This window comes from Oncorhynchus gorbuscha, linkage group LG01, assembly GCF_021184085.1.
Source record: "Oncorhynchus gorbuscha isolate QuinsamMale2020 ecotype Even-year linkage group LG01, OgorEven_v1.0, whole genome shotgun sequence".
Lineage (NCBI taxonomy): Eukaryota > Metazoa > Chordata > Actinopteri > Salmoniformes > Salmonidae > Oncorhynchus > Oncorhynchus gorbuscha.
The window spans coordinates 47,145,098-47,172,473 of NC_060173.1; the positions used below are offsets into that span (position 1 = coordinate 47,145,098).

The window sequence follows — 27,376 nt, forward strand, 5'->3', positions numbered from 1 at the left end:
TAGGTTCGTTCCCCTTTTTCTCTCTCCCTTCCTCTCTCTCTTCTCTCTATCGTTCCGTTCCTGCTCCCAGCTGTTCCTATTCCCCTAATCAATCATTTACTCTTCCCACACCTGTTCCCTATTCTTTTCCCTGATTAGAGTCCCTATTTCTCTCCTTGTTTTCCGTTCCTGCCCTGTCGGATCCTTGTCTATTGTTCACCGTGCTGTGTCTGTGTATCGCCCTGTCGTGTCGTGTTTCCCTCAGATGCTGCGTGGAGAGCAGGTGTCTGAGTCTGCTAGGTTCAAGTGCCTTCCCGAGGCAACCTGCAGTTCTTGATCGAGTCTCCAGTCTGTTCTCGTCATTACGAGTGGAATTATGTCTTATGTTTGTAGAATTACTTTACTGGATTAAAGACTCTGTTTTCGCCAAGTCGCTTTTGGGTCCTCATTCACCTGCATGACACTATGTTGACAAATCAATTTGTCAACATACTGCTGTTGGTGAACGTAAGGAAAACTAGGCGAATATCCGTCGAATATCCAACTCGAAACTGTCTTTACCTCGGAGTGCAGCTAGTTTGCAATCTTTCCAGCTTCAGTTTGAAGTGATTGTTTTAGCTGTGTTGTTGGCTAGCTTCTCTGAACAGTGACCTGACGAGTGAGCACATTTTCTATGCCATTAGCTCATTGTTATCGATGTTCCAAATAAATGTCACTGGAAAACAGCTTAAGCAAATGCAAGTGCAGTTACTTTGTTGTGATTCTGGCTGCCCTTTTTGACGTGACTGTAAATTAGACGTAGTTGGCTAGCTACAGTAGCAAGCAAGGGATAAGAAAGTTGCCTTCCAGCATGGCAATGGAACATTTAGAATGAACAACTGGGTCACATCCATAGATACAAAACAAAAGACCAGCCAGCTGGGGTAGCAACTCTAGATTTGTGTCGGGACTATGTCTTGAGGAAGGATGAAATAGTATGAATAAATTAATAAACATATCATCACCAGTTATATAAAAATGATAATGCACTCAAAGCCGGTGTTTCGAGGATATTGGCACTGTTTGCCAGTGTTGTGCCGAAAGGCTCGCCCCTGCCAAATGTCCACCTCTTCGTGGTGAACGCCCAAGCACACTCACTCAATTCTTCATTGCTGCGACTTGCTTGCAAGTTGGGATTTGATCATGTTATGTTGCGTTTCATTTTCATTTTTTTTATGTCGGTTTGATCGCGGGGGAGGCACTAGTAATGTCTTCAGATTTCAGTTTGGCTATTTGTTTTAAGTGTATTAGTCTATAAATACACCTCTGCCAAAATTCGTCATCTCTCCCATGTCTTATTCGACTAGTAGTTATTTTGAAATGTTCATTGCTTGCCTACATTTTACTCCCACCTCTATGTTTAATATAACACATATACATAAATTATTAATTTTGGTTGCCTATCCTGGGGTCTATCCTGGCAAGGCTATTTTCTTGACTGCTGATATCCCCCCCCATGGTAGCCCATGTTGACCAGTAGTGTGTGCCACAGAAAGTATTTGACTCTATTGGGGGATATTGAGAATGCGAGGCCTGGCACACTTCAGAATCATTTTGGTTACCTATCATGCCCTCTGATGTGTGCCACGGGAAATATTAGACTCTAGTCACAAAATGAAGTGGTTATTTCAGCAATAATAGTTTTTAGAGCACCCTACTGTTCTCTACCCATCCCTCAATCCCCCATCCCATCGTGCTTTTCCCTCTTATGGCTTTTCCTTTAAAAGAAGTACACTCTGTTTTAGCTTTTAAGAATGTAGGTACAGTAGTAATAATAAAATAATAATACATTGAAAAAATGTACTCTGGGTGAAAAAGGAAGTTCAAATATATAAGTCAACATGAGTGCATATCCAAAATCACAGTAAACTGTTCTATATAATAGTTTTAAAAATAAGAAAAAATAAATAAATGTATAATAATATAATAAACAAAACTATGACTGAATGTGCCTACATGAAGAATCCCCTCCCCAATAGGTCACTTCACCCTCAATAGGACACCCCCAGCACCTCCACCATCCCCATCAACCTCCCCCACCCCATGCCCCTCAACCACAAAACACAATAATGATAATAATAATAATCATTGAAATAAAAAAATATAAAATATATACACACAGATGTACAGTACATATCTATAAACATATTCGCAGGACACTCAACTTATCTCTTATCTCTTTTCCTACCATATCTATTTTTCTTCACAGTTGTGAATTATAAAGATTGTAATGATATTAATAGGCAGTCAACCGAGCAAGCTTTCTACATTGACACCTTTGAAATGACTGGCATTTGGGGGAGCAATAAATGTGTGTAAAATGTGTGTGTGCCATATGTGTGTGTAATATGTGTGTATGTATGTGTAATGTGTGTGTCTTTCTGTCTGTCTAAACTTGAAAGGTTATGCTGCCATCCCAGAAGAGGAGGGCTCTGTTCCTCGACCCAATGTGGGAAAGTGCCGGAAAGATAAAAAGATGCCAGGGGGTGACAAGGTAATTTTACAATGGAATGAATAGTCTTTGAAATGCTATACTGTTATTTACCTCTATATTGTAATAAATAAAATGTTTCAAAATGCTGTACTTGTATTAACATGTATGTTCAAATCAAATCACATTTATTTATATAGCCCTTCATACATCAGCTGATATCTCAAAGTGCTGTACAGAAACCCAGCCTAAAACCCCAAACAGCAAGCAATGCAGGTGTAGAAGCACGGTGGCTAGGAAAAACTCCCTAGAAAGGCCAAAACCTAGGAAGAAACCTAGAGAGGAACCAGGCTATGTGGGGTGGCCAGTCCTCTTCTGGCTGTGCCGGGTGGAGATTATAACAGAACATGGCCAAGATGTTAAACTGTTCATAAATGACCAGCATGGTCGAATAATAATAAGGCAGAACAGTTGAAACTGGAGCAGCAGCACGGCCAGGTGGACTGGGGACAGCAAGGAGTCATCATGTCAGGTAGTCCTGGGGCATGGTCCTAGGGCTCAGGTCCTCCGAGAGAGAGAAAGAAAGAGAGAATTCGAGAGAGCATATGTGGGGTGGCCAGTCATCTTCTGGCTGTGCCGGGTGGAGATTATAACAGAACATGGCCAAGATGTTCTAATGTTCATAAATGACCAGCATGGTCGAATAATAATAAGGCAGATCAGTTGAAACTGGAGCAGCAGCACGGCCAGGTGGACTGGGGACTGCAAGGAGTCATCATGTCAGGTAGTCCTGGGGCATGGTCCTAGGGCTCAGGTCCTCCGAGAGAGAGAAAGAAAGAGAGAAGGAGGGAATTAGAGAATGCACACTTATATTCACACAGGACACCGAATAGGACAGGAGAAGTACTCCAGATATAACAAACTGACCCTAGCCCCCCGACACATAAACTACTGCAGCATAAATACTGGAGGCTGAGACAGGAGGGGTCAGGAGAGACTGTGGCCCCATCCGAGGACACCCCGGACAGGGCCAAACAGGAAGCATATAACCCCACCCACTTTGCCCAAGCACAGACCCCACACCACTAGAGGGATATCTTCAACCACCAACTTACCATCCTGAGACAAGGCTGAGTATAGCCCACAAAGATCTCCGCCATGGCACAACCCAAGGGGGGGGGGCGCCAACCCAGACAGGATGACCACATCAGTGAATCAACCCACTCAGGTGACGCACCCCTTCCAGGGACGGCATGAGAGAGCCCCAGTAAGTCAGTGACTCAGCCCCTGTAATAGGGTTAGAGGCAGAGAATCCCAGTGGAAAGAGGGGAACCAAAACACTCTTATGTTCAATTTGTAATTTAAAATAATTGGAGATAAATAAACATTTATATGGATCTTTCAAGGTTATCTTTGATCCAACTTCTGACTAGATGGCCAATAAAACACATGTATTTAAATATTTATGTTACAAGAAACCTTTACTATTCCCTTGTTCCCTGTTTGCTCAGAAAAATACATGTAAAGATGTATAGTCTACTTGACATTATGTTTTGCTAGATGATCTGAGCCAAATGTGCCACTTCTGTGGGGAGGTGGACAATAATGAGGAAGACTGAGTAATTGCTTGTTCCTTTCTAAAGGCACCTTTTTCCGAGTACGAATTTGTATAAGCAGTAATATTTCTAGAGGTAGTATCGTCTGCTTTGTCTGGTAATGAAATAATTGTAATTCAAGAAAATCTATTTAATGTTTTAAATATATTAACATTTTTCATCATAAATTTCAGATTGGTTGTGACTGCTGCCCACGATGGTTTCACCAGTCCTGTATGAAAACCATCCCATAATTGGAGGACTATGTCTGCGCTAGGTTAGGACTAGGTTAGGCTTGAGTTCCGACGGTATCACCTGGAAAACTTTCCATAAAAAGTGGACTAAATGTTCAGTCAAGCTGTTGCAGCTTTACAATATTTGTTTGTTATTTATTGTGTTTTTATATTTGATTTATTGTCATTTTATATCTTATTATGCAAAGATTGAAATTTGTGTTTCTTATTTAATGTTTGTTTACAAACTTCACTTTCTGTGATGTTTTTGTGTTATTGGGTGATAATATTTGTGTATTATCTTAATTTTAAACATTACAAAATGTTTCTAAAATAAATGTTTATGTTTCTTTATACTCTAATTATGCTTTCTGTGGCACACACTACTGGTCAACATGAGTAACCAAAATGATTCTGAAGTGTGCCAGGCCTTGCTGTCCCAAGACAGAAGGGGAGGGGAGAATTTCGGCAGGCAAGAAAATAGCCTTGCCCCCCCCCCCCTTCTAATTTCCTTGTTTTTGTGGCTAGAGTTAATTACTTTCTGTGGCACACATCAGAGTCAAATATTTTATATAGAACAAACTTCACATCAGGATAGGCAACCAAAATGAATAATTCATGTATTCGTGTTATACTAAAAATAGAGGTGGGAGTAAAATGTAGGCAAGCAATAAACATTTCAGAACAACTGCTAGTTGAATAAGACATGGGAGAGATGACACATTTTGGCAAAGAGATTTATTTATAGATTAATACACTTGAAACAAATCGCCAAACTGAAACCTGCAGACACTACTAGTGCCTCCCCCGCGATCAAACCAACATAAAAAAATTGAATGAAACACAGCCTAATGTGATCAGAAATCCCAACTAGTATTCAAGTCGCAGAAATGAAGAATTGAGTGTGTGCGCATTCATGAAAAGGGGGGGGGGGGCTTTTTGGTATATGCGCTATATGTGTTGCAATCTATGCAGACAGATACTTCAGTGACTTCATGGCTTTACCTGCAGGCATGAAAGACCAGCTGCTGCGAGTCATGTCATCACGGGTCATGGTGACCGACCTAAACATCAGTCCACTGCAGGTTCTGGAGAACTACTGTGTGTGCAGGTTTTCTTCCCAGCCCAGTACTTATCTTGTCCACCTGCGGCTCTCTCACAATCATACCTGGGGAGGTGGTTCGCCCAGCACTAATCAAAATCGTGGTATTCATTCTGTGTTACTACTTGGCTAGAACCAACTCCTGATAGCGGTCTCAAAAATCAGAGCGCTCTATATTGATTCTTATAAAGTCTAAATTGATTCCTATTGCGCTTGCCCTCAGCTGATGCATCCTGGGACACACACGCTGAACATGCTGAACTGCAGAGTGTCTGACTCTGCCCACCGACAAATCCGGTGTGCGCTGCTCTGGAGGATCTGTCTGCAGGGCTACCCGTGCATCGCCTCAGAGGTTACTTATTTGTCACGCCCTGATCTGTTTCACCTGTCTTTGTGATTGTCTCCACCCACCTACAGGTGTCACCCACTTTCCCTATTAGTCCCTGGGTATTTATTCCAGTGTTCCCTGTTTGTCTGTTGCCATTTAGTTTCGTCAAGTCAACCAGCGTTCTTTTCCATGCTCCTGCTATTTATTATCTCTCTTTTGCAGTCCTCCCGGTTTTGACACTTGCCTGCCTTGACTCTGAACCCGCCTGCCTGACCATACTGCCTGCCCTGACCTCGAGCCTGCCTGCCACTTTGTACCTCCATGTCTCTGACCTTATGCCGGTCCATAGCCATTCTCTTGCCTGCCCCTTCGATTATAATAAATATCAGAGACTCAAACCATCTGCCTCCCATGTATCTGCGTCTCGCCCTTATACTTATCAACTACCAAAAGTAACCATATCTGTGTTTAAAAATATAGTTTGTATATACTAAAATGTTTTACACCGTTTACTATTCTGTTTGTCAGCACCTCTGCCAACATTATCTAGTGTGCAATAGCTCATGTTTTTACTGTATTGTAATTGTATTGTAAACAGAGGTGGTCAATACAATTACAATAATTTACTATACAACACTATGACAATGTGATGTAATACAATTACATAGCGCTCTACAACTTAAATTATGATTTGTTGGTTCTCTGGGTTCATCCTGTCATCTGCATAGGGGTTGTTGTCTTAACCCCAACCTGGCTTAGTTTCACAGATGCCAGGATGATTTAGAGACAATGAAGGATTATTCTAAACTCTTCCTGGCTATCTCTATCTCGGTTACACCCACCACATCTTGTCTATGGAATGCAGTCTTTAACTCATGTGTCAGCTCAAGCTAACCTCTAGTGACAATACACCCAGATTAGCTGCAGGGATTGGACACCATAAAGACACAGCATTAGTAGAAGAGAAATATCTTACTATTAGTTAAATATGAATTGTTAACCATTAATATCAAATAAATCAAGTAAATACTTAATTTCTCTCACAACATGTTCTCTGGAGTGACGAATCACGCTTCACCATCTCGCAGTCCAATGGACAAATCTGGGTTTGGCGGATGCCAGAAGAACGCTACCTGCCCGAATGCATTGTGGCAACTGTAAAGTTTGGTGGATGAGAAATAATTGTCTGGGGCTGTGCATTCGGGCAGGTAGCATTCTCCTGGAATCCGCCAAACCCAGATTCATCCATCGGACTGCCAGATGGCGAAGAGTGATTAGTCACTCCAGAGAACGTGTTTCCACTGCTCCAGAGTACAATGGCACCGAGTTTTACACCACTCCAGCTGACACTTGGCATTGCGCAAGGTGATCTTAGGCTTGTGTATGGCAGCTCAGCCATGGAAACCCATTTCATAATGCTCCTGACGTACAGTTATTGTACTGACGTTGCTTCCAAAGGCAGTTTGGAACTCCGGTAGTGAGTGTTGCAACTGAGGACAGACAATTTCTACTCGCTACAAGCTTCAGCACTCGGAGGTCTCGTGCTGTAAGCTTGTGTGGCCTACCACTTTGTGGCTGAGCCTTTGTTGCACCTAGACATTTCCACTTCACAATTACAGCACTTACAGTTGACTGGGGCAGCTCTATCAGGGCAGAAATATGACGAACTGACTTGTTGGAAAGGTGGCATCCTATGACGGTGCCACTTTGAAAGTCAGAGCTCTTCAGGAAGGCCATTCTGTTGCAAATGTTTGTCTATGGAGATTGCGTAACTTTGTGCTCGTTTTTATATACCTGCCAGCAACGGGTGTGGCTGAAATAGCCAAATCCACTCATTTGAAACGGTGTCCACATACTTTTGTATATTTGGTGTATAGCTGGTTAGTGCTTGTCCCCTGGCCAGTATATTGCCCAGAATGTAAGAGACGGGCCATAGTTCTGGTCTTGTATTCTAAAACCAACAATTTGGAGTGAGCAGTCTGAAATGCATTTCTGTGGTTAAGTATTGCTTACTTATTATTGCAGCGTTTTCTATAATAAAGTTATATATATATATCATTATCCGAGCCAAAGCCTTGAAGGTATCTATTTGTACTAGTGCAGAGTGCTTTGCAAATTTTCATGTAACGATTGACTTTCAGGTACAAAACTCCAAAATGCTTGGTTAACATTACCTGCGCTGAAGACACCTATATTCGTCTGCTAAATAAGGACTAGCAATGGACCAGTGCAGTGCTTTTTGTGAAAGAAAATGTAAACTAAATGTAATGGCGTGTTTGCTAGCATTTGTAACATGAGTCTGATAATTATCTGTTCAAAACAATTAGTCTAATGATACTTGTTGTCGTACTCTAGATGGCAGGGTATAATTAACTTGACAATGGAGACTGATGTACTATTACTTTTGGCTTTAAATCTGAAGCGTGGCAAGAATTGACACTGTGCGCACTTCAAACTGAAAGACCCCTCATTTACATATCCCCTTGACCTTCAACCTCAAGAGTGATACTGATGGGCTGTTAAACATGGGAGTTATGGACTATCATTAAAGGTGTATAGCTCCATATATTACACTTGTGGAATATAAAAATACTTGCTTGATATGTTGGATGTTTTAAAGAAACACCCCTGAAGATAAGAGTGGGGCTGAATGGAGAGCGAGAACTTTCTCTGCTGAGTTTAGAAAACTGTAAAGAGTGTTTTATGTACAATTGTCAACAAAATGAGATAAACTTCACTTTTTCAAATGGAGTCAAATCAATCTGTTGTTTTGTTTTTTGATATGCAGTCTCTCCCTACTCAAGTGCTGTTGGGGTATATAAACTACAGAGTCAGAGAATTTACCTCAAGACCAATGCAGTGTGATAATTGTAAATATGTTGGTCATGTAGCAAGTGTTTGCAGAAGGGAGAAGCTGAGATGTCCAAGTTTTGGAAAGGATCATATTATTTGATATAAAACTGTCCATTTAGTGGTGGCAATACAACTTTTTGGGTGTAGTTTGCCATAAAACTCACAGAAGAAAAAGCAGAAGCTCTTCTAGTGGTGGTGTAGGAGGAGCTCCATAGAAACCTTTGCATACTAAGGGTGTGATCTCCTTTCGGTTTCAGATGTCAGAGTCACAGCACCAACAACAGTCACTCAAGGTAATTTCCATTTCAAACGTACAATAGGTTTTAGGTTGAGGACATTAACAAGTGCTTGTTACGTGTGATTTATCTTATAGCCTGCTTCCTGCTTTCGAGAACAATGCCTTTTACTCAAACCATTCATCGAAAGTTCTCACTAGTGTGTCTGTCTCCTCTGAAAGGCGAGAACCTCTGATTGTCATTGATAGATGCTGGCAAGTGTGAAAATAATACAACCAATCGACAGATGTGACTCATATTAGTGATATGGGGGCTCTATAGCCCAGTCAATGGACGGTAAACATATACCGTCTATTCACGAAGCTGTCTGCTTCCTGAGGGAAATTCCCCGAAGCTGCACAAATGCTCTGTCTAAACATCTGTACGCCTCGTTTGCAATCCACCCCAAAACTATTTTGTTGTATTTGGTTCTTTAGTCCGTTGTTGACATAGTCCCAAAATGTTTAGCTTGTCAGCAATCAAGTTTTCAACATATCTAACTTTCAAAATACAGAAATCATCCCTGTATGTTCAGCTGTGTGTAACTGAAAAATACTGTCAGCTGCAACTGTGTTAAAACAGTTTACAGTAAGTGTATATTTTGCTTTTGTGAAATTATTTTTGGTGTGATATGGAGGTAAAGTAGTTTGCAGAGATCCAGCTGTGGTCCATACGTTCTGCTGAGAACCCAAGTCGGAAAGCTGTTAACCCCCCCTTGGGTTCTCAAGAGCAAGGCAGTCTATTGAAATGAGCTGCTTACGAATGATTTCCTTGTCAGCACTTGTTATTCAGTTACCTCCTAGAGGCAATATGAAAAACAGTTTAGGTTGTAGAATTACAGTTCTGTGATTTTGGAATGGCTAAGACAGATGCTATTGCTTTGAATGATCCTAAGCAGGGGTTGCCAGCCAACACAAAGGGGTAGCTACATCATATCCATGACATCACCAGCAATTTTCTCAATTTGAATACCCATTGAAAATGCATTGTAGTCCAGGACTTGGCTTAATTAACCTGGGTCTGGGGAATCAGACCTTATTGTTTGTCATAACTACTGCTGTTATTTATGTAATTAGGTGGTAACAATGCCTTCCCATGGATGTGTCTCGGAGATAAGCGTTTCACTAATGTTCACACACACACACAAAGTAGCTACAAATGACCAGAAAACCTGATGTATCCATTTCGGATTTTATTATTTATGTAATTAGGTGGTAACAATGCCTTCCCTGCACGCACGCACACACACACACACACACACACACACACACACACACACACACACACACACACACACACACACACACACACACACACACACACACACACACACACACACACACACACACACACACACACACACACACACACACACACACACACACACACACACACACACACACACACACACACACATATAATGTCTAGCTGAAGTGAGAGAGGCGTCTCCAGAACTTATATGACTGTTGCGATTTTTTTAGTTGTTATATATAATAAGGCAAGTCAGTTAAGAACAAATTCTTATTTACAATGACGGCCTACCAAAAGGCCTCCTGCGGGGACAGGGGATTAAATATCTTATTTTTTAAATAAAATATAAATGTAGGACAAACACACATCACGACAAGAGACAACAACACTACATAACGAGAGACCAAAGACAGCATAGCAAGGCAGCAACACATGACAACACAGCGTTCAACATGAATTATTGAACTAGTTTGGTGCTGTCAACAACAAGGTCAGTTGGACAGGTTAGTATACTGCTACGGTTGATAGACTTTCGCAGAGCTATGATTTGGGAAAACCTTGTCTAATGCATTTCTTAATCCACTCTTTTCCCTCCAGCCATGGACATCATAGATCCCATCTTGGGCATAGCGGAGACGCTTTACTCTCTATGTGGTGAAGTGAAAGCCAATAAGAAGCGCTGTCAGCGTTTGGCCCAGCGCATAAAAGCCTTGGATGAGCTGGTGAGAGCAGTCAAGGTGAAGGGACTGGGGCAAAAGCCTTCCCTTGTGGAGAATGTCCTATGCGAGCTCAAACTCACCCTGGAAAATGCCCAAGACGTGGTTAAGAAATACTCCTGCGCCAGCTACCTGAAGCGCATCCTGAAGGCCTACGACCAGGGAGATGATTTTGGGAGTTTAAATGAGCGTCTGAATGATGCGTCTCAGGGGCTGTCGCTAGCCCTGCAGGTGGATCAGAGTGACAATCTACTTCAGGAGTCTCGAGAGAGGACACGACGGAGAGAGGATAAGGCTGACAGGGAGAGTGATCGTCTGGAGCTGCAGAAATGTGAGACAGCTCTACCATGCCGTTTCAGTGCAAGGTCATAATCAAATGGCCTCTCTGTATGAGCAGGTAGGGAAAGCTCCAGTTGTTGATCCTGCTGACTACCCGAAAATTTATTTGTGTGTGTGTGTTACTGTTATGTCCCACAGTGCTACTCTCTCTGGCGGAGGACACGAAGGAAAGTGTGGACACAGTGCATGAGAAAGTGGACTCCACCGAAAAAGACGTGAAAGACATCAAAGCCATGTTGGAAACCTGTAAGTAAGCCTCTATAGATTAATTGTCATTACAAACGGTACTTGTAACTGTCGCCGTTTCTAATTTCTTACTGATTTCAACCTGCGCCCGATTATAAAGGAGACTGTGTGAGTATATCCTATGGGCACAGTTTTGCATCCTATATCAGTCCAGCATCCCATGGTCTCTCCATTCGCACTGTACTTTGCGTGACGATGTGCTGTAATACCTTCAGTTCTTTGTGTTATTGGTTTGATGTGCCTATGTGACTTGCCATCTCAGTGACTTTGTTGTGTGTTTCCCATTGACAGTAATGAAGCCCAGTATTTTTCATGAAGACATCAGAGAGATCAAGCCAGAGGAGCTGATCTACGACGTGCCCAAAGAGCCCTTCATCAAGAATGACAATTCGGAGATATTCAAAGGAGAGTACAACAAATTCACAGTGGCCATCAAAAGATACGCCTACTCAAGGGGTACAAGCCTGAGGTATGTAGCGTAGCATGCAAGACGTCTCAGAGAGTTCTTGTAATATCAGCTTCGGTGGTAAACATCTATTTGTTTTAATGGGTTACGTTTGTCCCACACAGTCACATGAGAAACATCTTTAAAAAGGAAGTGGAGACTATGAAACGCTTTGAGTCACCAAACATCCTGCGAATGTTTGGGATCTGTGTCCAGGAAGAGAACGGTGAGTGAGCTTCTGTATTTGTTTTACAGTATGTGTAATAATTGCTGAAGAAATATAAGATGGGATCAAATCACCATGTGATTGCAGGATATTTCATAATGGTTTTTTTTTACCTTTATTTAACTAGGCAAGTCAGTTAAGAAATTATTATTTTCAATGACAGCTTAGGAACAGTGGGTTAACTGCCTGTTCAGGGGCAGAACAACAGATTTGTACCTTGTCAGCTCGGGGATTTGAACTTGCAACCTTTTGGTTACTAGTCCAACACTCTAACCACTAGGCTACCCTGCCGCACCATTTCAAAATGTGATGATGATGTGACCTAGTTGCATTTAATAATCCTCTTCTCTACCGTGGTTGTCCCGCAGGACCCAATCCAAACTTCCTCATTGTCATGGAGTTTTGTGAGAAGGGCAGTCTGAGAGAGGTTCTGGATTCCCAAAGGAAGCTGCCCTGGGACAGAAAGGCTCGATTGAGTCTAGATGCAGCACGGGGCCTCTACAGGTAGCAGGTTGATGTTTATTGTCATGAGTCTGGACCTGAGGGCAGTAATGATGGGCGAGATGTTGCAAGCTGCTTTTTGGTCTTGATTGAAGGTATTTTTTTAAGCATTAGGTTTAGTAGTGTGGTTAAGGTTAGGTTTAAAATCAGATTTTGTGTCTTTGTGGCTGTTCCAGCTAGTGACCACTGCAGAGCTGCCTCCAGGGCAAAATTTGTGACAATAAATGCCAACCTACCTACAGTTATACAGTACCACTATATAAGTGAATCTCTTTACCTTGTGCCCTACATACATGAAACCAGACAGTACACCTATTACATATGACGCACGGAGCCCCATCTCTATCATATCTTTGCCATAAATGTGTTATATTGATACAATTTTAGCTAAGGAATCTGTCTATCATACATTTTTTATAGTTGAGTAAGTCTTTCTCTTTCGCTCGCTCTCTTTCTTTCTTTAATTCATATACACTACCGGTCAAAAGTTGTAGAAAACCTTCTCATTCATGGGTTTTCTTTATTTTCCTTTATTTTTACTATATTCTACATTACAACTATTAAATAACACATATGGATTCATGTAGTAACCAAAAAAGTGTTAAACAAATAAAAATAGATTTTAGATTCTTCAAAGTAGCCACCCTTTGCCTTGATGACAACATTGCTCGCTCTTGGCTTTCTCTCAACCAGCTTCACCTAGAATGCTTTTCCAACGGTCTTGAAGGAGTTCCCACATATGCTGAGCACTTGGTGGCTGCTTTTTCTTCACTCTGCTGTCCGACTCATCCCAAATTATCTCAATTGGGTTGAAGTCGGGGGATTGTTGGAGGCCAGGTCATCTGATGCAGCACGCCATCACTCTCCTTCTTGGTAAAATAGCCCTTACACAGCCTGGAGGTGTGTTGGGTCATTGTCCTGTTGAAAAACAAATAATAGTCCCACTAAGCACAAACCAGATGGGATGGCGTATCACTGCAGAATGCTGTGGTAGCCATGCTGGTTAAGTGTGCCTTAACTTCTAAATAAATCACAGACAGTGTCACCAGCAAAGCACCCCCACACCATGACACCATCTCCTCCATGCTTTATGGGGGGAAATACATATGCGTAGATCATCCATTTACCCACATCGCTTCTCACAAAGACACGGCAGTTGGAACCAAAAATAAAATATTTGGAGTCATCAGACCAAAGGACAGATATCCACCGGTCTAATACCATTGCTGTGTTTCTTGGCCTAAGCAAGTCTGTTCTTATTGGTGTCCTTTTAGTAGTGGTTTCTTTGCAGCAATTTGACCATGAAGGTCTGATTCACACGGTCTCGTCTGAACAGTTGCGATGTTTGTTACTTAAACTCTGTGAAGCAGTTATTTGGGCTGCAATTTCTGAGGCTGGTAACTAGTGAACTTATCTTCTGCAGCAGAGGTAACTCTGTGTCTTCCATTCCTGTGGCGGTTCTCATGAGAGCCAGTTTCATCATCGTGCTTGATGGTTTTTGCGACTGCACTTGAAGAATCTTTCAAAGTTCTTGAAATGTTCCGTATTGACTGACCTTCATGTCTTAAACTAATGATAAACTGTCATTTCTCTTTGCTTATTTGAGCTGTTCCTGCTATAATATGGACTTGGTCTTTTTACCAAATAGGGCTATCTTCTGTATACCCCCCTACCTTGTCGCAACACATCTGATTGGCTCAAATGCATTGGCTCAAATCCACAAATTAACTTTTAACAAGGCAAACCTGTTAATTGAAATGCATTCCAGGTGACTACCTCATGAAGCTGGTTGAGAGAATGCCAGTTTATTCTTTATTTTTACACTAATAGTGTTTCTAGACTAATAGTGAAGACATATAAACTATGAAGAATGTATGCACACATGACTGTAAGTCGCTTTGGATAAAAGCGTCTGCTAAATGGCATATATTATTATTATTATTATAACACATATATGTTATGTAGTAACCAAAAAAGGGTTAAACAAATCAAACATATTTTATATGGCTCTATTTATACGACTCTTTGCCTTGATGACAGCTTTGCATACTCTTGGCATTCTCTCAACCCGTTTCATGGGGAATGCTTTTCAGTTGGAAACTATTCATGCAGCTTATGATCCAACTACTTAAACTTCTATCCACCAATACTATGCAGTATGCTCTGGCGTTTCATCTTCTCTAAAATGGTGGGTACATTGTATCAGTGGTCTGCACCTCTCTCACAAAAGTTGACATAAAAGAGAAAGTGTATCCTAATCACTTTGAGCTGTCATGACTAGCCAATCCCTCTCTAATTGTAGATTGCACCAGTCGGAGGAGAAGTTTAAAGTGCATGGATGCATCAACAGCAGCAGGTTCCTGGTAGATGCTGGGTACAGAGTGAAGGTATGAGGTTCAATGCAGCCCCGTACACATCCATGTGTGTTTGACACTACAAAGTGATAGGTTAAGTACTCTATCTGGATGTAATGTTCTGTTCTTTGTTATTTATGGGTAGCTGGGAGGTTTTGAGCTGGCCAAAACCGAGACGTCATTGAAGAGGACAAAGGATAGCAGTAGAAGCTCTTTTTACTACAGCTCCCCTCAGCAGCTTGAGAGTATTAATCATAAGTACAACAAGGAATGTGAGATGTACAGGTCAGCTTCAAGTCAAAATACTACGCTCTCAACCATTGAACCATGAATGTAAAATCACAAACTCATTATAGTACCTTTTTTAGAAAGTATTCACATCCCTTGACTTTTTCCACATGTTGTCGTGTTACAGAGTTTAAAATGGATTAAATTGAGATTTTGTGTCACTGGCATGCACACAATACCCTGTAATGTCAAAGTGGAATATTGTGTTAGACATGTATCAAAGCTGAAATGTCTTGAGTCAATAAGTATTCAACCCCTTTGTTATGGCAAACCTAAAGTTCAGGAGTAAAAATGTGCTTTACTAGTCACTTAATAACTTGCATGGACTCGATCTGTGTGCAATGATTGTGTTTAACATGACTTTAAGGAACCATTATTTGTGTTACGTTACTGTTCCGACCAGCAAAATCAAGTTCTGAATTTATTTCAATTTTTACATTTAGCTCGACGTTACATTTCTAAACTAATCAGTGCGGATAGAGCAGCTTACTATGGAGCGGGTAAGCAATTTAATCTGCATAGGAAAGTTGTTGAGAGCAAATTGTATTTTGCCGTAACATCATGGTTTAATCTTAATAAAAGAAACGCACACACTGACATTTTGTTGGAAGCTTGCCTTGAAGCGCTGGGCATTGTTCAATTACTTTGACCTTCCAGGTTGGTTTAACATTGGATCAGAGGAAACGCTATCTAGCTAACAAGCTTGTGTGTGCAGAGCAGCACTATAATTAAAAACACATTTAATCTTTTTTATAGTTTAATAAATCCAATGTGAAACGTGATGACTTTAGTATCCTTAACTAGCATTGAAAAAGTTAATCCATTCTCTAATTAAACGTCTAATTTCTGAATCATGCTTGTAATGTCATCAGGAGTCTATAGTAACCTATGCTTCAGAGGGGAGGCACATACGCACACCCACTGTCAAAGATCAGCTGGCAGGCAGACACTCTGTTATTGAGAAACTCAGCGAGGGCTTTGCATAGGTACTTTGATGCGATATTTGTGGGCCTGGAAAAATTGCCTGGAGCATAAAATAACATTTATTAACCGGTTCCCATGCTTTTAAAATAATGGTTCTGTTCCGGAACTGTATAGATCACTGTTCCGGAACTGTATAGATCACTGTTCCGGAACTGTATAGATCACTAGTTTCAGGCTCTGTTCCTCAAAGTAATTTTTCGATTCTGTTCACTGAACTGGTTCCAACCCTTGGTTATGGGTATGCTTGTCATCAGCAAGGACTAGGGAGTAAAAAAATTTAACAAAAAAAGACTAGAGCTAAGCATAGGCAAAATCCTACACTCTTAGAAAAAAAGGTGCTCTCTAGAACCAAAAAGGGTTCTTCCTGGACCCAACAAATGGTTCTCCTATGGGGACAGCCGAAAAACCCTTATGGAACCTTTTTCTTATTTTTATAGGAGTGTAGAGGAAAAGCTGCTTCAGCCTGCTTTCCAACAGACACTCAGAGACAAATTCACCTTTCAGCAGGACAATAACCCAAAACTCAAGGCAAATTTAACACTGGAGTTGCTTACTATGACAACATTGAATGTTCCTGAGTGGCCTGGTTACAATTTTGACTTCGCCTTAAATCGCCTTAAATCTATAGCAAGACTTTACAATGTCGTTCTAGCAATGATCAAGAACCAACTTGACAGAACTTGAAGAACTTTTCAGATAATGTGCAAATATTGTACAATCCAGGTGTGCAAATCACTTAGACTTAACCAGAAAGACTCACAGCTGTAATCACTGCCAAAGGGGATTCTAACATTGACTCAGGGGTGTGAATACCTATGTTAATTAACTAAACACGTTTTCACTTTGTCATAATGGGGTATTGTGTGAAGTTTGGTGAGCAAAATAATATATTTAATCCATTTTGAATTCGAGTTGTAACACAATGTGGAATGAGTTAAGGGGGTATGAACACTTTCTGAAGGCAATGCAATTTTTTAAAATGTTGAAATGGTCTCTGTTGTTCTAATGTAGGCCCCTCAGACCTAAGTCTACTGAAATTTAACTCTGTTTAAAAGTGTTGTGTTCTTTGCAGTTTTGGCATTGTCCTTTGGGAGATTGCAACCCGCAAGATTCCCTTCAAAGGTGTGTCAATTAGTGACAAGGCTGTGTGTAACAAACACTATCAGCAATATCAATGACACTGTATATCTGAAAATAGCATGGTTGGGTTTTCTCTCCCTCCTAAGCATGTGCTTGCTCTGTCATATTTAGAAATGTATCATTACATTTCTGTTTTCTCTTGTACTTCTGATCAGACTGCTCACAAATGTTCATAAATGACCAGCAAAGAGAACAGTTGAAACTGGAGCAGCAGGGCCAGGTGGACTGGGGAAGCAAGGATTCATCATGAGGGAATCACAGAGACACCTGCTCACACGGCATCTGATGAAGGCAAAAACACGACAGGACAGGGCGATACCAATCACAGCACGGTGAATTCTAAACAAGGAACCGACAGGACAGAACGGAACACAAGGAACTCTAATCAGGGGAAAGGATCGGACAAAGATTAAATGATGATTAGGGGAATAGGAACAGCTGGGAGCAGGAACGGAACGATAGAGAGAAGAGAGCGAGAGAGTGAGAAGAGGAGGGGGGAGAGAGAGGGATAGAAAGAGGGAAAGAACCTAATAAGACCAGCAGAGGGAAACGAATAGAATGGGGAGCACAGGGACAAGACATGATAATAAATGACAAACATGACAGTACCCCACTCACCGAGCGCTCCTGGCGCACTCGAGGAGGAATCAGGTGTATCAGATGGTGTGTAAAGACAAATATACTGAACCTCTTCCGGAAGACTGCCCTAAACAGTTGGGGGAACTGATCAACGACTGTCGCTCCTATGACAGCTTCCAAAGGCCAACGGCAGGAGGTAATACCTTTAACACACACAACTAATAGGCCTAGATATACAGTGTCCTCCATAATTATTGGAACAGTGATTCAGTTTTTCTTCTTTTGGCTCTATACTCTCAAAGTTTGGATTTTAAATCAAACAATTACTCCCGGGTGTTGGATTCTAGCTTGAAATATACTTTTTCATGTTACCAGACTAGAACTGATTGATTACGGTACATGTGTAAGGAATGTATATGTTGGGGCCAATGGAGGATGGATAAGAACTAGGTCTATGGAAAGTTACGGACTTTGACGAGGGAGTGCAGAAAGTTTAAGTTCTGTCAACATGTTATTGTTAAATCTCATGGCTCCTAAGGATTGAGGGAAAGAGCAACAGTATGGTTTAAGTCACTGATAAAGTAGGACAGTCGAGGATTAGGGAGACGCAAAGAATTCGGCCCGAGGTCACTTCAAATCAAATCAAATTTATTTATATAGCCCTTCGTACATCAGCTGATATCTCAAAGTGCTGTACAGAAACCCAGCCTAAAACCCCAAACAGCAAGCAATGCAGGTGTAGAAGGAGAAGGTCACGGTGTCTAGGAAAAACTCCTGGCCGCACTAGAAAGGCCAAAACCTTCAGGAAGAAACCTAGAGAGGAACCAGGCTATGTGGGGTGGCCAGTCCTCTTCTGGCTGTGCCGGGTGGAGATTATAACAGAACATGGCCAAGATGTTCAAATGTTCATAAATGACCAGCATGGTCGAATAATAATAAGCCAGAACAGTTGAAACTGGAGCAGCAGCACAGTCAGGTGGACTGGGGACAGCAAGGAGTCATCATGTCAGGTAGTCCTGGGGCACGGTCCTAGGGCTCAGATCCTCCGAGAGAGAAAGAAAGATAGAATTAGAGAGAGCCCACCAGGCGCTGTAAATGTCCAGCAACTGCTGAACATGAGGCTCAGGCGGTTCAGGTGATCCTAGACAAAAACAAAGCCACTCTCCTCATAGCAAGATGCGAAGATGGTAACCTCCCAGCTGCATGGGCTCAGTCTGATGCAAAGCCAGAGGAGGGAGATACTCAGGATGCGGACGTGGGGTGGCCAGTCCTCTTCTGGCTGTGTCGGGTTGAGATCATAACAGAACATGGCCAAGATGTTCAAATGTTCATAAATGACCAGCATGGTCGAATAATAGTAAGGCAGAACAGTTGAAACTGGAGCAGCAGCATGGCCAGGTGGACTGGGGACAGCAAGGATTCATCATGTCAGGTAGTCCTGGGACATGGTCCTAGGGCTCAGGTCAGTTGAAACTGGAGCAGCAGCATGGCCAGGTGGACTGGGGACAGCAAGGAGTCATCATGTCAGGTAGTCCTGGGGCATGGTCCTAGGGCTCAGGTCCTCCGAGAGAGAGAAAGAAAGAGAGAAAGAGAGAAGGAGAGAATTAGAGAACGCACACTTAGATTCACACAGGACACTGAATAGGACAGGAGAGGTACTCCAGATATAACAAACTGACCCTAGCCCCCCGACACATAAACTACTGCAGCATAAATACTGGAGGCTGAGGCAGGAGGGGTCAGGAGACACTGTGGCCCCATCCGAGGACACCCCCGGACAGGGCCAAACAGGAAGGATATAACCCCACCCACTTTGCCAGAGCACAGCCCCCAAACCACTAGAGGGATATCTTCAACCACCAACTTACCATCCTGAGACAAGGCTGAGTATAGCCCACAAAGATCTCCGCCACGGCACAGCCCAAGGGGGGGGGGCCAACCCAGACAGGATGACCACAACAGTGGATCAACCCACTCAGATGACGCACACCCTCCAGGGACGGCATGATAGGTAATAGGGTTAGAGGCAGAGAATCCCAGTGGAAAGAGGGGAACTGGCCAGGCAGAGACAGCAAGGGTGGTTCGTTGCTCCAGAGCCTTTCCGTTCACCTTCCCACTCCTGGGCCAGACTACACTCAATCATATGACCCACTGAAGAGATGAGTCTTCAGTAAAGACTTAAAGGTTGAGACCGAGTTTGCGTCTCTGACATGGGTAGGCAGACCGTTCCATAAAAATGGAGCTCTATAGGAGAAAGCCCTGCCTCCAGCTGTTTGCTTAGAAATTCTAGGGACAATTAGGAGGCCTGCATCTTGTGACCGTAGCGTACGTGTAGGTATGTACGGCAGGACCAAATCAGAGAGATAGGTAGGAGCAAGCCCATGTAATGCTTTGTAGGTTAGCAGTAAAACCTTGAAATCAGCCCTTGCTTTGACAGGAAGCCAGTGTAGAGAGGCTAGCACTGGAGTAATATGATCAAATTTTTGGGTTCTAGTCAGGATTCTAGCAGCCGTATTTAGCACTAACTGAAGTTTATTTAGTGCTTTATCCGGGTAGCCGGAAAGTAGAGCATTGCAGTAGTCTAACGTAGAAGTGACAAAAGCATGGATTAATTTTTCTGCATCATTTTTGGACAGAAAGTTTCTGATTTTTGCAATGTTACGTAGATGGAAAAAAGCTGTCCTTGAAATGGTCTTGATATGTTCTTCAAAAGAGAGATCAGGGTCCAGAGTAACGCCGAGGTCCTTCACAGTTTTTATTTGAGACGACTGTACAACCATTAAGATTAATTGTCAGATTCAACAGAAGATCTCTTTGTTTCTTGGGACCTAGAACAAGCATCTCTGTTTTGTCTGAGTTTAATAGTAGAAAGTTTGCAGCCATCCACTTCCTTATGTCTGAAACACATGCTTCTTCCTATGAAGTGAGAAGGAACAGTCCTGTCTCACACCCACGTACTTCCACGCTCACAAAGGTTATAGTGTGAGGCAGGGCCAGGACTACACCAGTGAGAGGAAGCAATTAAGTTCCTGACTAGCAACCAAGATGTATTGGCTGTCTAGATGTGCAAGGAGTTTACTCCACCTAGTAGGAAGGTATAAATATATATGCTTGTGTAGACACGTCTTTGCAGCTATATGACCCAGTGGGTGAATAAACTTAATTTGAGCTTTTTCTAATCGTCTCTGAGTTTTGGGTTAAAGTGCAGACTGTCTGTTTAATTTGAGGGTATTCATCCATATCAGGTGAACTGTTACGAAATGACAGCACTTTTTATACATGACCCCCCCCCCCCAGTTTAGGGCACCAAAAGTATTGGGACAAATTCACTTGCTGTATGTGTATTGATGTAGTAAAAAGTTAAGTATTTGGTCCCATATTCCTAGCATGCAATGACTGCATGAAGCTTGTGACTCTACACATTTGTTGGATGCATTTGCTGTTTATATATACCAACTTGATTGATGTATTCCCAGCATGCTATAAATATGGGACCAAATACTTTACATTTTACTACTTTAATACAAGTGAATTTGTCTCAATACTTTTGGTGCCCTGAAATGGGGGGACTATGGGCAAAAAGTGCAATAATTTCTAAACGGTTTGCCTGATATTGATGAAAATAGCATCAAATTAAACCTGACAGCCTGCAAATCCAAACTGCTGGAGTATAGAGCCAGAGGAAGAGAAAATGCTTCATTGTCCCAATCATTACGGAGGGCACTGTATGATCTACTGTAGTCCTACATACACCTGTCCATATTCATTCCTTTTTGTCCTCTCAGTTATCCTTGTTTCTTATATCCATCCTTATAAACATCATTAAGGGGTGTTATCATACCCAGGACAGATTGAGTAATCAAGTTTTTCTGTTCCACAGTGTTAGTGGACAAGCTCCGCAAAGTGGTTGAGCAGCTAGAGGAGGACTAACAAACAGAGGTTTCCGAAAAGAGGAAAACCAAGAGCGGTTATCAACCCCAGATCAAAGGAAGAACAAATTTACTGTCTCTCATTCTTTATGGGATTAAAATTTATTCTGGATTGGTGTCCCATCCATGGGACAGTTGAGCTAACGAAGGCTAATGCAATTAGCATGAGGTTGTAAGTAACAAGAACCTTTCCCAGGACACAGACATGTCTGATATTGTCAGAAAGCATACATTCTTGTTAATCTAACTGCACTGTCCAATTTACAGTAGCTATTACAGTGAAAGAATACCATGCTATTGTTTGAGGCGAGTGCACAATTTTGAACATAAAATTATTAATAAACAAATTAGGGACATTTGGGCAGTCTTGATACTTACATTTGAACAGACACGCAATGGTTCATTGGCTCAGTCTGAAACTTTCTACATACACTGCTACATACAAAAGTACATACAAAATCTAAATTGCACGTGATGGCCTTTAGCTTGCATTTCAAAGATGATGGTACAAAAAAGTACAAAACTTTTTCTTTGTATTATCTTTTATCAGATCTAATGTGTTATTCTCCTACATTCCTTTCACATTTCCAAACTTCAAAGTGTTTCCTTTCTGTCGTGTCTTTGGCTATGCCGGATTAAGTGATATGACATGCTATTCTATAAAATAATTTCTCCGTAATTAATATCACCTGATTGAGCTAATCATGTAAATGTAATTAACTAGAGTCGGGCACCACAAAATAATATTTATAGAGCTGTTATCTTCCGAATAAACTCTTGAAGACCTAGTAATATTTTACATCAATAGCAGTCAATATTAATCCTCCTCTTAATTCAGTCTCATCTGAAAGTTGTAAATTATTTTATCTGCACGAACCCTGGCTAACAAGTTTGATCAGCAATACAAAATTGGGTTTAATTATTTATTTACTAAATACCTAACTAATCACACAGGATTACACATACACACAATTAATCATAAAGGAAAACATCCCTAGCGGGCGGAACAGATATGACAGCTTGTTACACAAAGGAAAAGGAGCTGGGTTGAGTGAAAGAGCAGGAAGACTGAGGAACAAAGGGAAGAAGCTGGGCTATCGTAAATACAGTATCTTATGCATCCTAAATTACCGCCCATTTGGAAAAGGAAAATGTGAAGCTGCGCTTCAGTAGGTTGGTGGTAGATGGAAGGCCATGTTGCCAAACCGAGTCCTTTGTCCTTTGAAGAATGTCTCTGGTGGTCAATTGGATACGTTGTAGTTACGTTGTTGTGTGATAGACGGGATACTCTGTCTGTTCCTTCTTAACCCTCGTTTGCAGCGGCTATTGCTAACTCAACGGCTAGGAGGTATCACTTCTGTAGTGAATAAGAGTTCAAATTTCATAGTATTTGCAACCAAAGCTCACGCTGATGTTGGCTTCGTTCTGTAGTTATTATCTGAACCATTCTGACATAGGACCGTCGTCCTCACGTCCTCAGAACAGGAAGTTATATTGTCGTCAAGGGCTTATATAGGAAGGGAGAAAAGGGGTGTGTTTCATAGTTTACAACCTCCGTCTCTTCACGTGGGCGGGCCACTAAGTGAGCAGCCCTATGTTATGAAAACCCACATCTCACATTTTAGAAGCTAAAATCACATTTCATCCCGTCACAAATAACAATTCCATGTGAATCCGGTAACTCTCCCCACCTACTGATGTTCCCAGAATCTCTAGGTTAGCCAAGGGTTTTGCAAATGTACCCTCAGTAGGGTAGAGAGAGGAAAAAGGGGGGAAGAGGTATTTATGACTGTCATAAACCTACCCCCCAGGCCAACGTCATGCCATTTCAAATGGTATCAAGAATATGCATATCCTTGCTTCAGTGCCTGAGCTATAGGCAGTTAGATTTGGGTATGTCATTTTAGGTGAAAATTCGCTTGAAAAACAAGAAAAAAGCAGCAATAGTACTGTTTGTCCATTTTTTGAGACGCTATAGTCAGTATAAACTTCTGTCACCTCTACTGGCGCTCGACGTCGCCAGTTTACTAACCACCGATCCTGGCAACCCATCTTTACACACACCAGGCAACCCTCATTATGCACACCTGCATCTCAGTCACACCTGGTCTTCATTACTCCCTTGATTACTCACCCTTTTTATATAGTAATCTTCTGTTAGTAGTCGTCAGGTAGTATTGTTTATGTTTCCATGTCAGGTGCTTCTCTTGTTTTGTATTGTTCATTATTATTAAACTCACTAACTGCCTGTGTTTCCTGACTCCTTGCGCATACGTTAGAACTTACTCAAAATAGTCTGAATTAATCTAAGATAACTCAAGAAATCTGTCATTAATTTTGACGTTTTTGCTGAGGAGATCTTAGCCACGCAATTTTACATCTAACTAATATGTTCAGTATTTCTCAATGAAAAGATTTGCAAGAAAATGAGTCATCTCACATTGAATGACAAAGACTATTGAAGAATCCCTATTGTTGACCAATCACAGATGAACGGGTGTAGACTTCGGCTTGCCTCCAGAAGAAATGGTGTGTTCCCGAACAGCTGAAAAAAAAACTCACCGAAGTCGAAAACAAACAAAAAAAAGTCACAAAATGTCATAACATCACAATATGTAATCATAATATATGCACAAACTCTTCCGGCTGGGAAGCATGCAGAATTCTTTACCAGGGTCGACAACATTGGCTACTACTGAGCTTGGCAGCTGTAATAATTTGGTGGGTGCTTATATTTGTCCAGTGTTTTTTGCATATCCCATTCTCCCTGAGGCACCCTCAGAGAGTGGGGTCACAGCCTGGGTCTACCATTCAACGAGGACCCTGGAGTTTGACTTTAGTGCCATATTGCAAATGGGATGTATGTTTTGGAAGGCTTTTATTCTTCTCACTCTGTCAATTTGGTTAGTATTGTGGAGTAACTACAATGATGTTGATCCATCCTCCATTATTTCATATCACAGCCATTAAACTCTTAACTCTTTTAAAATCACCAATGGCCTCATGGTGAAATCCCTGAGCGGTTTCCTTATTCTCTAGCAACTGAGTTAGGAAGGACGCCTGTATCTTTGTAGTAACTGGGTGTATTGATACACCTCTAAAGTATAATTAATAACTTCACCATGCTCAAGGAGATATTTAGTGTATGTTTGTTTTATTACCCATCTACCAATAGGTGCCCTTCTTTGCGAGGCATTGGAAAACCTCCCTGGTCTTTGGTTGAATCTTTTTGAAATTCACTGCTCGACTGAGGGACCTTACAGATAATTGTGTGTGGGGTACAGAGATGAGGTAGACATTCATGTTTTAAAAAAATATTATGAGACTTGTTAAATAGATCTTTACTCCTGAATTTATTTAGACTTACTATAAGAAAGGAGTTGAATACTTATTGACTCAACACTTCAGCTTTTCATTTTTGAAAAACATAATTCCACTTTGACATCATGGGGTATTGTGTGTAGGCCAGTGACGACAAAAATCTCAGTCTAATCAATTTTAAATTCAGGCTGTAACACAAATTGTGAAAAAGGTCAAGGGGTGTGAATACTTTCTGAAGGCACTGTATCCCATTCTCCCCGAGACACAGCCAGAATTAGTTACAGCCAGGGTATGCCATTCAACTGTGACCCTGGAGCAATTAGGGTTAAGTGCCTTGCACAAGGGCACATCAACAGATGTTTCACCTTGTCAGCTTAAGGATTTGAACTAGCAACCTTTTGGTTACTTGCCCAACATTATAATTGCTAGGTTACCTGCCACCCATATCTATATCTGAGGCTTAGCATCATTGCGAACAAGGTTTCTGTGATAACAATGGGAATTTGGAGGTGTGGCAACACAATACTAGCTGAGTCTCCAAGCCACACACCAGATATTAATACTCTCTTGCCCTGTGATTACAACCAGGGTTACTCAAGATATTTTGCTGGAGAGAGGAGATGGGTTGAGACTATTGGGTTATTAGTTATTACGAGGATGATGGCACTGTACTGTATGACTGGAAATCAAGAGGGGAAGGGGTATGTATCTTCAACAACAGAAATGGTGTGCTGACTGTAGCGCAGTGGAAGTCTTGACACATTGTTCACACATTTTGAAATACCTGATGGTCAAATGTCGACCCTTCTACCTCCCGAGAGAGTTTTCATCTGTTATCGTGACTGCTGGCACTTAACTGTACGAGGTTATAAACAAGCAGGAAACCATGCACCCGTAGGCAGCTTTCCTTGTTGCCAGTGACTTCAATTCCACTTCATAAAGACACGTAATGCCCAATTTACATCAACACGTCTCCTTCACCACTAGGGGCGCTAAAGTCCTAAGCCCCTCTTACTCTACTCAAAAGCAAGCATACAAGGCCGTCCCTCGTCCCGCTTCTGCAAATCAGATCATCTCTATATCTATACCCCTGCTTCCTGTCTAAAATCAGAAGCTCAAACAGGAAGTATCCGTGACGGGCTCCGTTGAGAAATGGTCCTCCGTAACGGAGGCTATGCTACAAGACTGCTTTTCTAGCACCGACTGGAATATGTTCCGGGGCTCCGCCGATAGCATCGATGAGCTAACCACCTCCGTCACCGGCTTCATTAGGAAATGCATCGGCGACGTTGTCCTCACAGTGCAGGTTTGCTGCTTCCCCAATCAAAAGCCCTGGATTAACACTGAGGTTTGCGCTAAGCTAAATTGCAGGGCAACCGCAAACAGGACTATCGCCGCCAACCCCGAGGATACGGCTGAGGACACAAACAAGTACAAGGAGTTCCACTACGACCTCTGCGGAGCCATCAAACAAGGAAAAGGACAATCAAAAGGATGTTTACATACACTTAGGTTGGAGTCATTAAAACTTGTTTTTCAACCACTCCACAAATTTCTTGTTAACAAACTATAGTTTTGGCAAGTCGGTTAGGATATATCTTTCTAACAATTGTTTACAGACAGTTTATTTCACTTATAATTCACTCTATCACAATTCCAGTGGGTCAGAGGTTTACATACACTAAATTGTGGCAAAATGGCTTAAGGACAACAAAGTCAAGGTATTGGAGTGGCCATCACAAAGCCCTGACAATTTGTGAGCTGAACTGAAAATGTATGTGCGAGCAAGGAGGCCTACAAACCTGACTCAGTTACAGCAGCTCTGTCAGGAGGAATGGGCCAAAATTCATCCATTTTATTGTGGAAAGCTTGTGGAAAGCTACCCGAAACGTTTGACCCAAGTTAAACCATTTAAAGGCAATGCTACCAAATACTAATTTCGTGTCTGTAAACTTCTGACCCACTGAGAATGTGATGGAAGAAATAAAAGCTGAAATAAATCATTCTCTCTGCTATTATTCTGACATTTCACATTCTTAAAATAAAGTGGTGATCTTACCTGACCTAAGACGGAATTCTTACGAGGATTACATGTCAGAACTTGTGAAAAACTGAGTTTAAATGTATTTGGCTAAGGTGAATGTAAACCTCCGACTTCAAATGTGTGTGTGTGTGTGTGTGTGTGTGTGTGTGTGTGTGTGTGTGTGTGTGTGTGTGTGTGT

General features: G+C 41.7%; 2 protein-coding genes across 9 annotated transcripts in view; both read left to right on the forward strand.

Moving 5' to 3' along the window:
- Positions 1 to 6,838, forward strand: part of LOC124038619 — a 39,747-nt gene extending 32,909 nt beyond the window's left edge. For 4 of the 8 annotated variants that reach the window (XR_006839396.1, XR_006839394.1, XR_006839391.1 and 1 more), the window contains 2 exons: positions 2,421 to 2,512; positions 4,239 to 4,631. Coding sequence is in view for 1 of the 8 variants with exons in the window: in XM_046354710.1 (XP_046210666.1) it covers positions 2,421 to 2,512; positions 5,603 to 5,776 (266 nt within the window). In the remaining 7 variants the exon portion in view is untranslated. Of the gene's footprint in view, positions 1 to 2,420; positions 2,513 to 4,238 lie in introns of all 8 variants that reach the window. The other 4 variants (XR_006839390.1, XR_006839397.1, XR_006839389.1 and 1 more) reach the window with 3 other exon arrangements.
- Positions 6,839 to 8,695: 1,857 nt separating this feature from the next.
- LOC124038672 (mixed lineage kinase domain-like protein) lies at positions 8,696 to 22,412 on the forward strand. The gene is made up of 12 exons (XM_046354769.1): positions 8,696 to 8,853; positions 10,684 to 11,133; positions 11,280 to 11,387; positions 11,679 to 11,856; positions 11,958 to 12,058; positions 12,427 to 12,562; positions 14,862 to 14,946; positions 15,059 to 15,198; positions 17,258 to 17,307; positions 17,481 to 17,493; positions 17,970 to 18,100; positions 21,785 to 22,412. Exons 2-12 carry the CDS (start codon positions 10,686 to 10,688, stop codon positions 21,832 to 21,834), a joined length of 1,440 nt encoding a protein of 479 aa, XP_046210725.1. The 5' UTR covers positions 8,696 to 8,853; positions 10,684 to 10,685; the 3' UTR covers positions 21,835 to 22,412.
- Positions 22,413 to 27,376: the final 4,964 nt, after the last annotated feature.

Bases quoted from the DNA above. Each gene is read 5' to 3' on its own strand.
- LOC124038672 (XM_046354769.1), top strand. From the start codon at position 10,686: ATGGACATCATAGATCCCATCTTGGGCATAGCGGAGACGCTTTACTCT. The intron at 12,563-14,861 runs GTAGCAGGTTGA...CTCTAATTGTAG, and splicing joins GCAGCACGGGGCCTCTACAG to ATTGCACCAGTCGGAGGAGA. The intron at 18,101-21,784 runs GTAATACCTTTA...TCTGTTCCACAG, and splicing joins CCAAAGGCCAACGGCAGGAG to TGTTAGTGGACAAGCTCCGC.